This window comes from Amblyomma maculatum, chromosome 9 (assembly GCF_055883805.1).
Source record: "Amblyomma maculatum isolate TAMU_Amacu chromosome 9, ASM5588380v1, whole genome shotgun sequence".
Lineage (NCBI taxonomy): Eukaryota > Metazoa > Arthropoda > Arachnida > Ixodida > Ixodidae > Amblyomma > Amblyomma maculatum.
Window position 1 is genome coordinate 113,576,432 of NC_139352.1, and position 11,472 is coordinate 113,587,903.

Here is an 11,472-nt window from a genome sequence, read left to right on the forward strand (position 1 = left end):
TTGTGCCTGGAATGGTTGTTTATTTGATGTATATTTTTATTACTATAATCAATGTCAGTTATTTGTTTGTTTTTCTCTCTATCTATTTTTTTTTTTCGTGATGTGCTCTACAATTTTCTGACTGTGCATATAAGACATGCTACTCATTTATTTATTTCTTTCGGTTACACGTTTCGTCTCAGTTTCATATCATGTTTCAGCCACAAGACAAACATCGTTACTTCGATAAAATTTTGTATTGCCTAAATAACTAACCTGCACAAGAAGAAATATATGCCTGTTAAGCATGGCTGCAGACCTTCTGCCGTCTTGCCTAATGAAGGACTAGTCCGTCAGCGCCAGGTTTAAATAGGCCAGGCAGTGTGACGTCACATGGAAGGAGGACTGGCAGCGGTTGACGATGGAATGAGTCGGAGTTTGGAAGCCAGCGACATCGCAGGTTTCCGGGTCGGTAGATCTCTTGCTGTCTTGAAGAATTTATACGTCGGCATGCAGTATATTGTCATATGATGCGGGAGTGCTTCCGTTGATGAAGGCGCCGAACAACCGCACAAGAAGAAACATATGCCTGTTAAGCATGGTTGCAGACTTGCTTCCGTCTTGCTGCCGTCTTGCCTACTCGCCCCACAAAAACGTTGCTACCAATGCAAATAAAATTGACGAAATTGAAAACTGTAGCCATAGAAACAATATTATCATTTATGGTCTTGAGAAACCAAACAACGAAAGCCTGGAAACGCGGCGCGACACAGTAACCGAAGATTTTTTGCAGAGTAAATTGAAAATCAGAATTCGCGGAATAGAAAAATGTCACAGCCTTAGGACGAAATCCGCTAGCAAAATTCGTCCGGTTATTCTAAAGCTTACTGATTACCGAAACTCGCCACTGATTATTTCTCGCCGAAAATACGCACTATTAGAAAAAAAAAAAGAAAACTAGAAGGGTTCAACGCTGCTGAACCGAATATTGAGCGAAAGCATTAGCTGCGGGTGACCGAGTCTTCTTCTTTCTTTTTCTTTTTGTTCTTCTTTTCCTTCTTTTTGTTCACCTTTTTCTTCTTTTTTCTCTGCTTCTTCTTTTTGTCTACTTCTTATTCTTTTCTCTTTTTCTTCTTCTCCTTTTTTGTCTTTTCCTTCTTCTTTTTCTTCTTCTTCTTCTCCTTCTTCTTCTTGTTTTTCTTTTTCTTTTAGGCGCAGCGCCGGTTCGAGGACCGGACACGGCACACAGCGACGAGCGGTTAAAATATCAGTGAATGGAGACTTTTACCTATGGAAGTTTGATAAATTACAAGAAGTAGCCGTTCCAAATCGAGCAAAATCCTGACAAAAGAAGAGCTCCTACCCATTGAAGCTCTTGAATGTTAACTGCCGAAGCATTTTAAATCAATCTGCAGATTTGGAATACTTGACTACCATTCATGACCCTCACGTGGTAGCACTTAAGGAAGCATGGTTACATGATGAGATATATGACAGTGAATATGTTCCCCCTGAATTCGAAGTTTATCGTCGGGATCGCAGCAATAGGGGGCGGCGGCGTTGCGCTACTGTTTAACAAAAAAATTGCGCATAAATGATCCAACTAACCTTGAATGTTTGTTTTGCAAGATGCTCTGTGATGAACACTCTGTAATGGTTGGCGCTGTTTACAGACCGCCAGGTTCTGGTTTGGATGTGCTAGAGAACTTTAAAACCTACATTATGAACAGCACGAACATTAGCACCAAGATTGTGTTGTGTTGCTATTTTATTCTTCTGTGTATAGACTGGCCTACATTTTCCTCAGGTAGTAGTGATGTTGCCTGCCCTTAATGAAGAGCTCATTCACCTTGCGTTCTGTTTTGATGTAAATCAGTTGATCAGAGATAACACATGTATTCCGGGTACCAGAAGGTCTGCTCTAGACCTGAGTTTTGTACGTGGCAACATCCCCGGTGAAATTCAATGCGAGGTTGTTTATGGCATTTCAGACCATAAAGCTGTCTTAGTTCATTTTAGCTCAAATGTACAAACAAGGCCGACTAATGCAGCTCGAGGGCTAGTTTTTTCTTCTGCAGATAACGTTAGCATTATAGATAGATTACAACTATCATTTGGTGAACTTCTAGGTGGCGCTTATAACAATTCTGATGACGTAAACTCCTAGTGGTTGAAGTTCAAGAACACTATCTTGCCTGTATTCAACTGTTCGTTCACTTTAAACTTATGAAAACAAATATGACTAATTAACGGATCACGAGAGATGTAATTCATTTAAAAAGAAAAGTTAATCGATTTAAAAAAACAAAAGAAGAGATGCAACACTCAAAGCATAGGGGATGAAACTAGGCTCTTGTCCTCGAAGCTAAAGAATAAAACTCATCACCAACAAAACAATTTTTACTGAAGTGACCATGGTCACTTCAGTAGGCTATTAAATGAATCTCCTGCTAAGTTCTGGCGACTCACATCACCAAAAAAATCTCGTGCTGACCGCTTTGATATAAACAATCGGTCAACATTTGATGAAGCCGAGATCTCAGACGCTGTCAATGAACATTTCAAATCGGTCTTCACATGTAATAACTCATGCGCACCTCATTTTGCTGGATTTGAAAGCCTGCCTGCCATTGATGACTTGGAAATAACTGAACCGGGCGTGTTTAACCTTTTATAATTTAGACGAGGGAAAATCCTCTAGGCCAGATGAAATACCCAATTCCTTTTTGAAGAGGTACGCTGAATGGTCGTCGAAATTTCTGACAGTTATCTTTCGTCAAGTACCTTGCCGGAAGATTGGAAACTGTCAAAAATAAAGCCGTTATCTAAAAGCGGAAACAAATAACTTATCTCAGATTATCGACCGATAGCCCCAACCTGCACTTGCTGTAAGTTATTGGAGCGTGTCATTCATAAACACATTAGTGTATTTCTCGATACTCCTTCTATTCTTTCACCAGCTCAGCAAGGTTTTAGGAGTGGTTTCTCGACTGTGACCCATCTTTTTGAAGCAATTTATGATTTTTCATCAGCTATAAATGAGCGAAGTCAAAGAGACGCATTGTTTTTGCACTTAGCTAAACCATTTGATAAGATCTCTCACTCGAAACAACTAATTAAACATCGCAGTATATTAAAAAATGCTCTCTGTAACTGGCTTCAAGCGTACCGGACATCTAGACACTAATGTGTTGCTTATAGAAAACATTCTTCTAAATGCTTGCCAGTTATATCCGGTGTATCCCAGAGATCAGTATTGGGATCTTTACCTTTTCTGATTTATATTAATGACATTGTTGACGGTTGTAGAGCAAAGCTCCGGTTATATGTTGACGACTGTGTATTGTGTTCTGTTATTAATTCACATGAAGATTATGTTAAGTTGAATACTGACCTCAATCGGCTTCTGAAGTGGTGTTATACCTGGAAGATGTATGTAAATTATGCCAAAAGTGTTGTTTTAACTGTGACAAATAAGAAGCGCCCACTGACTTTTGACTATTCAGCTCATGGTAACCAACTTGTCCGAGCTTTTGAGTACAAATACTTAAGTCTTCACATAACTCACAATTTGCGTAGGCTCCATCATATATTAGCCACATTGTTAATAAATCCATGACAAAGTTACATTACTTGAAGCGATGTCTCCGTAACTCGTCAAATGATGTTAAGCTACCAGCGTAAAAATCTCACGTGTTACCTCTTCTTGAATAGGGCAATATAATTGGGGTTTTGTTTACTTTAGTTAACATTAATAAAGTGGAAAGAGTACAAAAGGAATCAGTCAGACTTATCTTCAACAATTATGGCATAAACTATGTTACGGAAGTCAGGGATAGAACAGGTTTGATTGCATTATTGGCCAGAAATAAGATAGCACGCTTGAGTTTCCTGTTCAAAGTTGTGAACGGCAAATTAAATAGCGACACTCATGAATATGTCCCATTTTCTTCTGGTTATGTTATGAGACGCAGAAATCCTTTCTTTTACAAACAAAAAAATAATTTTTTAAGTATTCATTCTTTCCTCGCACGGTTTTGGAGTGGAGCGGCTTTGATGGTGCGTGGTTAAGGTGGAAGTCATGCAGCGATTTCAGGCGTTACGTAGTGTGTGAAGTTTGTTCATCGTCATTTACAGTCTTTTTTTTTTTGTCTTGTTATGTGTCTACTGTTTCATGTATATTATTATTTTTTGGGCATTATTTTATTATTGTTCTTGCTATTTTGATGTCCACTGTTGTCATTCCCATCCTGTCACGGCTCCTACCTTGGGGCTAGCGGTATTGTAAATAAAAATAATAAGTTATGGCATCATTTTCAAGGCGCTTCATAACATTGGCACGAAATAAACATATATCTTATGGAAATTCTTTAGTCGTTGATGTAAATAATACAATATCGTAAGTGATCTAAAATAAAGCGTAAGGTATTAACGTAGCACAGAGCAGGCCCCAAAGTCTGCTCTGACATGAAGAAATCTTTCAAAGGCTGTCGTTTGTTTACTGTAATTACCATTCTTATGAAAGGGAAACAGTTGCAATAAAGACGCTATATCACGAAAAAAACAAAAGTATGCGACCCTGTTGCATAGTCACCATGTATACAATGAGTCTTACTAAGGCCACACTAAACATCGGTTAATATATCAACGTGTCCGTCCAGCATGTTTGACGCAGCTCATGCCGTGTATTTCGGGCTTGTAACGATCCCCATAAAAGCTCATTTTCAACGCTGCAAGCAGATGCTGCGCTCTCGTCCAGTATTCGTATCAGCGGAATTCGGTTGCCTCTCTATGGGGATTGTTGCTTCAGAGGCAAATTGTCTTTTCTCTTTTCTATGCGGGGCGACGCATGCCGGCCGTAGCTGGTCTCTGGAAGGTGCAAAACGAGGACGAGGCTGAAGAGCACCGCTGAAGCCACAATTGCGAAAGCCAGGTCATCGCGTCCATACCGTGTTAGCAACCTGAGGATCGAGGAGAGAGCGGCTCCTACACGCCCGCAAGCGTACGCGGCGCACATGACACCGCAACGGACTGCTGTCGGGAAGAGTTCGGCAATGCAAAGGTAATTTGCTTGCATCGCAACGACGGCGAAGTCCCTGGCGAGTACCAGAAGCACCTCTTTGAAGCCTGGAACGAATACGTCGGCGGCCACTGAACACAGAATACAGATGCCGCCAAGAAGCGGCAGCATAAAGAGCAAGAACTGCTTCCTTCCTAAGATGTTCAGGGCAAGGTACATGGCCACATAGGAGGGCAGCGACAGACATATGAATAGTATTGCGATTGCGGGTCTGTAACGTTCTCTCCTCTCCCAGGAAAATGTGTAAAAAGCGAGCATGATGGCGAAAGTGGTGGTAAACACGATTCCGGCCCTGCTCCGCACAACTCCCGGAGCGATGACGGTAGCCAGTGAAATCCGCTCGCGGGAGCGCCGCTTCTTAGCAAGCGCAGATAAGACCTTTCGCACAGATCTTTGGGCGTCCTGGTGTTCAACGCCATTGATGGCAGCAGCCTTCATCATTAGAACTTCGGCTCTTTGCAGTTGTGAGTGAGTGAGAAGCCACAGAGGGGATTCGTTGACGCAGCAAAGACCGAAGAGCAATAGAAAGGTCGGAGAAAGGATGACAATGTGCGTTTGGTACCATGGCAGGCGGAGGATGTGCAGGGTGAAGATGAAGACGTCTGTAAGGAAGACACCGGAAGTGGTGGTGAGGCAAATGTACACGGCTCTGTGTCTGACTGGGGTAACTTCGTAAAGAAGGATGATGGTCACCACGAAGACGATGCTGCTGCAGGCGGAACAGGCGAACCGCGTTACCAGGTATACCGGGTAGGAGTAGCAGCAGCAGCTGCCGATTGTGTTTGCGGCCAAATTCAACACTGCTGCCGCGATTACCGGGTAACGCCCTACAGTGTCCGCCAGGTATCCGGCTACCGGAACAAGGAACAGAGCTCCGCTCATGTAAATGGCATCGCCCACAGCTAAGAGCCATTCGCGGTGGCACACCAAGTCCCAATAACTACGCACCGTCAGCATTGCACCCTCCGGGTCGTAGTCCCACTCGTTACAGGCCGCAGTCGCTTGTAGGCCAGATGTCACGTTGTCCTCGAGCGTGGCGGTGTGGACATACGTAAGGCAGCGACTGTGGTCGCCTTGTTCGGTCAGAGGAATGCCAATGAGTTTCCACTCCCGCGCAGAGAGGTTCGCGAACGCGGCTGGAGCCTTGCACCAGTGGTCTACAGGGGTCGCGATGAGAAAGAACGCATGGCTGTGGCACTGAAGCACTATCAGTGCAGTGATGCCGAAGAACAGCGCCCGCCGTTGGAAGTTGCCGTGACCGTAAGGCGTTAGCCCCGGAGACGGGATCTGGTTGCAGCTGGTGGGTGTGGTTGTCGATGTTGAAGGGCTGAGCACAAAGCTCAGACGGCTTATATGGTTGAGCATATATACGCTCCCTCACACCGCCTGCAGCCGGAATGGCAGCGGACAACGGACTTAACGGTTTGCCGGGAAGGATCCTCGTGCTGTAGCCTTGAACACTCTAGCCAGTAATCCTCTTATTCAGCTAGGAATAAAGTGCTTGAGGGTCGGTCTGAAATAGCTATAGCACATGCACAAAACGGGCTGGAAAACGCGCAGATCTTCTTCCTCTCCCGAAATATTTACAAGGAAGACCTTCTTCTTCGTCTTGGACATGCTCAAATCACGCAGAGAGTAGCAGCGATTGCGAGTATGATGAAAAGACTTACAGAGTTTAAAAATGAAATTGAGAGCCAGACACGTTCCAATTGTGAATCGTAGTCTACAGCTTGATGATTATATGATGTCTTTTTTGTTTATCATCACAGGTCAGGTTAGATGACATGTGTAATATATTTTGTGTCTGGGGTGCACTCCTGAAAATTAAAATAACACAGAAATCATGTTCACAACGGTACGTTATGCTTCGGAAGAAATCGCGGAGAATACTTGAAGTGCGTCGTGCGTGCTCGACAGCTGGCCTAATATGCCTGGCCCCTTAAAGACGGCGACACGTAATCGACCCCGAAAGCAGCGTTTCAACGAGGAGCCGGGCCTTGATCACCAAGAGAATCATCGCAGCCTGAAGGCGTCCAGCCTCACCATGGAGACGAGACAAATTGACAGGCTTGAAGTCCCAAGCGCCGCTGAGCTGAATGGCCGTGCGTGTGATTGGACCCCTTGTCGCAGTCGTAACCCGGCGTGAACAGCGTCGACAGTGGACGCCACGTCGATGCATACCTGGCTATAGCTAATTTAGGGGATTACGCCTCAGGTGAGAACAATTTTCTTGTCCCAGTACGAATCCGAGTTCGGCAACTTTCAAATTGAAAGTTGTGATCCCGCATAAGGGACGTCATAAAAAGGAGCACTGAGGGCAACTCCAACCGATTACCTTTCTGTAGTTAACAGCTGTCAAGAACAAAGAATTCAAGGTTAAGAACATGCATTTCAAAAATTTCCACCCACTCAATTTAAACTCCTTACTTTGATGCCGACAGGGATTGGTGACCGTCACTTTGAAGTCAGTGCCGATGCGGTCCAGCCCTTGGGAATCAGTGTCGAAAAGTCGGCCGACGGAGTGAGACTCTGGATACCTACCAGGCCGTTACCACAAAGAGCTTAGGGCGAGCCTGCCTACTCCGCACGCTTCGCTTAGCCGAGACCAGGCTACCACGTGGCGGCGGCTGCAAACGCGGTCGCAGCCAAACCCTCGGACTTATGCTAAGATCTCTCCCGATATACTAAATCCGTACTGCGGCGAGCCTGCCCCCTTAGATCATATAATCTGGGACTGCGCGGAGGATCCGCCTCCGGCAGATCTAGTACCATCTCCCTCGCTGGAACACTGGGAAGCTGTTCTCGCCAGCCAGGACCCAGACATCCAGTCCCGGGCCTCGGCAAGAGCGCAAGAGGTCGCTGACAGACTTGGACTGCCGGGCACCTGGACCAGCTGAATGCAGCCCAAGGAAAATACCAATCCCTGACAAATAAATTTTTTTTCTCTTTCTCTCTCGGTGGGTATGCATGCAATTGGTTTTCAAAGTCGGTCCGCAATAACATAGGATGTCCTTTCCAAGAGCGGCTGAAGTAAATACCTGCACAGATAGCGGGGTCCTATGGAACCACGTGCACCAACTTAGGTTGCCTTTCTGGCCGTTGAGGGCGCTGGTTCATCTGTTCGTCTGTTTCACCATCTTCATCATATCCTATAATTAAAATAAACAAGCTTTAACTAAACTACAAAAAAGTTGGAGCTGGTTATGCTCCGCAAATTTTGTCTTTTGTATTTTAGCGAGAACTTGCTTTTTTTCCCTCGAACGGTGAACGAGTGGAATTCACTTCCCATTGTAGTATTTCAGTCCAACGATTTCATGGTTGCATTGCAAAATCATTTTTGTGCAAGTTAGCGATGTTGACGTTTCATTTGTGGATCTTTCTTGTGCATTATGTTCATTTCATGTTACACAATTTTTACGCTTTTTTGTGCCTTCTTTTTGTTTGTGAATAGCCCCTCCTGCTTGGGCCAAAGTATTTGCCTGCAGTATCACTAAATAAATAAAATAAATAAAATAACGTTTTTGTTTCGCCAGACATGCATACCGTTTTGTGCGATGGCACTGGAGCTAAGTAAAAACTCGACGCGCATGCGTAGGACGGGTGCTTGTGTATTATAGCGTCGGTAGATGAAAAGTATAGCTTCGTAAAAAATTACAAATCTAATACCTCTTTGAAGTTATGAGAAACGCCCTTTTCATTAACAGGTTTACAGTGGCGCCAGGCCGCCCGTAGTGTTCTTTCCCTGGCGGAGAAAGATATGAACAAGTAGTAGCACGCTAGAGCAGTGCTACCTGTGCAGGACTTTACTTCAGTTGGTCTCGGTCATTCGAAGTGCACAAAGCAAAACAGCCACATGCAGAGAGTGGCTGTCGCTTTGCGGTGCCACATGCCTCAAGCTTAACTTCTGTTGGCTCTGGGACTCATCTGCATCTCTCTGGGGCCAAACGAGCTCGAAATGCTCGATGTGCCGCCGCTGTTTTGAGTTCGTTGAATGCAGTTACCGTAAATGCTTCAAAGACTGCCTGTACATTTCCGCAGAAGGTATTAGCATAGAGATACGATCGATAAAGAGTAATCGACAACTACTAGTTCTTATTGCGATAGCAATACTGCACCAGGTTTTCAGCCCTCGAGTGGTCCCGGCGGAGGCCACGCTTTACCTTGAACAGCCGAGGAGGAGGAGGAGGAGGCGCAAAAGAAAAGAAGAAGAATGGTAACCTACGCTCTCGCGGATACTATTAAAAGAAGAGCTTAAATGTCCCCAATAATGTAACACATTACACTGATAGGGCGTGATAAGGGAATATAATGTAGCAGGCAAAAGAAGCTTCCGCCGTTGCTATCGCAATTCAACATAGGGTTAACCAGAGTTCAACCACAAGTATTTTTTTATGTAAATAACGAATCGGTTATGTAATTGCCATGGCCAACACAGTGGTTGCTTCAAAATTTAGTTTGGCCACCCCAAAAATTTGTCCCTCCCCGGAATCCAGGCTTGATTTCGTGCGAGCTTAACTGCAATTGGTGTGAACCTAAACCGACTGCGAACTGAGTTGTGCTTTCCCAAGTTGAGTGAGAACCTCCAATTTTTGGTACCTATGCCTACGCATTCTCTGAGTGCGAGAGTTACGCGCACCTTCAGAATTTTGTTTCCACCGGACCTCAATAGTTGCAGACGGATCAGCAGTTGACATGCATTGTCTGTCTCTCTTGAAGCGCAGTTTGTGCACTGAAAACTTCTCTAGTTCTCAAGTTTAAAATGAAGTCCCGGTGCTCGTAAGTGCGAAAGCTGTGCATCACTGGCAAACCTGCAAGCGAGGGGGCTTTATGTTTATATATATATATATATATATATATATATATACATAAAGCGGCGACTTCTGCCTTTTGGTCTTAGAACATTTTTTGAGAGATATTGGTAACTATCATATGTTGTCTTGTTGAACTCCGGTGATTTTTGTGGGCTTTGTGGTAGAGCATCCGCCTCGCATTCGGGAGGTACCAGGTTCGATCCCTGGTGCCGCCGGGTACCCACCGGTTTTATATGGGTACAAGCTTTCCCCCGGCCTGATGCTCGGCTCTTCTGGTTTAAAATGCTTGGAAAAAGGGGTCACGGCCTAAATAGTCGCGCCGAAAAAAAAAAAAAAAAACCTTATTAGTTAAGGAGTTATACATGTGGCCGTTGCCATTCTCAACATTGACTTGGCCCACCCCCCAAATTTACTTTTCCTAAATCGACAATTCACTTAGCCTGCCCCCCAAATTTACATTTCTCAAATCGAGAATTGAATTGACCCACGTCCACGGTGCCCACGTCCGAAACCGATTAGCCCCACTCCCAAAATGAACTTGGCCCAGAAACGCTTTCACGCGTTTTAATCAATTTCACTGCGTAAAATTTAACGTTTTTTCAGCGTGATCCAGCGCCGCAATGGTAGTGATTCTGATTCCAATGGTGCTGGATGTTTCTGATCGATTGCAGCGCGTACATTAAAAACAAAATGAAATAACATTGCTTGGACGCAGGGGCCTCAGCATCCTTTCCTCTTGAACTTTACTAGAAACGTCAACCTTTCTTTCTCTCATTTATTACCCCTTTCAAATTTCTTTTTACATATTCCTTTATGCCCTGCGGCAATAAACAACGTTATTAAAAAAAAACGAAAACAAAACGACGTCTAAATGTGATTCGTACCAATGCAGCACTTATAGGTGATATAGAGGAGTTGCAATTAACACGTGGTCTGTCTGTCATGGGTAATTCTCCGATTAGTGGGCCGAATTTCTCACAGACGTCTGTGAGAAATTGTGTGTCTGTGTGTGTGTGTGTGTGACTGACGTCTGTCTGTGTGTCACAGACAGACGTCTGTCACAAAATCGCGCACATTTTCGGTGCGACGCGCAGAAGGCGCCGCGGCGTCTGCGTAGAACGTTCCAGAACATTGTAGAAATGTCACCTTTACCGCGCGAGGAGAGCGTAGCCTTGCGCGCATCGGCGTCACCCACTCCTGATCACTCGACGGCGTCGATCACTCATTCGACGTTGAAGCAGCTGGTAGCATCCAGAAAGCTCCGCAGAGGCTGACCAATGACGACGCGCATCCCGGCGGAAGGAGAACAGGACGTTTGTACTGGAGAAATTTATTGCAACTCCAAAAACTGAGAATATGTGCTCCCCTGCCTTGGCGCGGCGTAACTGACAGACGCGGCGTGTCTTATAAACTCAGGTCGCTCCGCTTCGACCGCTGCCGGCTCTACGGAGCTGGAAAACACGGGCTCCCGATGTGTGCGGCTGGGGTTCCTTGCCACCGGCGCTTGTACCTAACTACAATAGTAGTAAATCTAATGTGCATGCCTTCATTGCACCCGCCGCCGCTTTGAGGGTGGACGACGCGTGTTGCGACGCGTGTATT

General features: G+C 45.0%; 1 protein-coding gene across 1 annotated transcript; it reads right to left on the bottom strand.

Annotated features, from left to right (window-relative positions):
* Nucleotides 1–242: 242 nt before the first annotated feature.
* Nucleotides 243–6,424, bottom strand: LOC146180174 (organic anion transporter 3-like). Its single transcript, XM_084580341.1, has 2 exons — nt 5,622–6,424; nt 243–255 (listed from the first exon to the last, which is right to left on the bottom strand). The coding sequence occupies exons 1-2, from the start codon at nt 6,422–6,424 to the stop codon at nt 243–245; spliced, it is 816 nt and encodes a 271-aa protein (XP_084436467.1).
* Between the last annotated feature and the right edge of the window lie 5,048 nt (nt 6,425–11,472).

Coding starts and splice junctions, on each gene's coding strand:
- LOC146180174 (XM_084580341.1), bottom strand. CDS start 6,424: ATGCTCAACCATATAAGCCGTCTGAGCTTTGTGCTCAGCCCTTCAACA.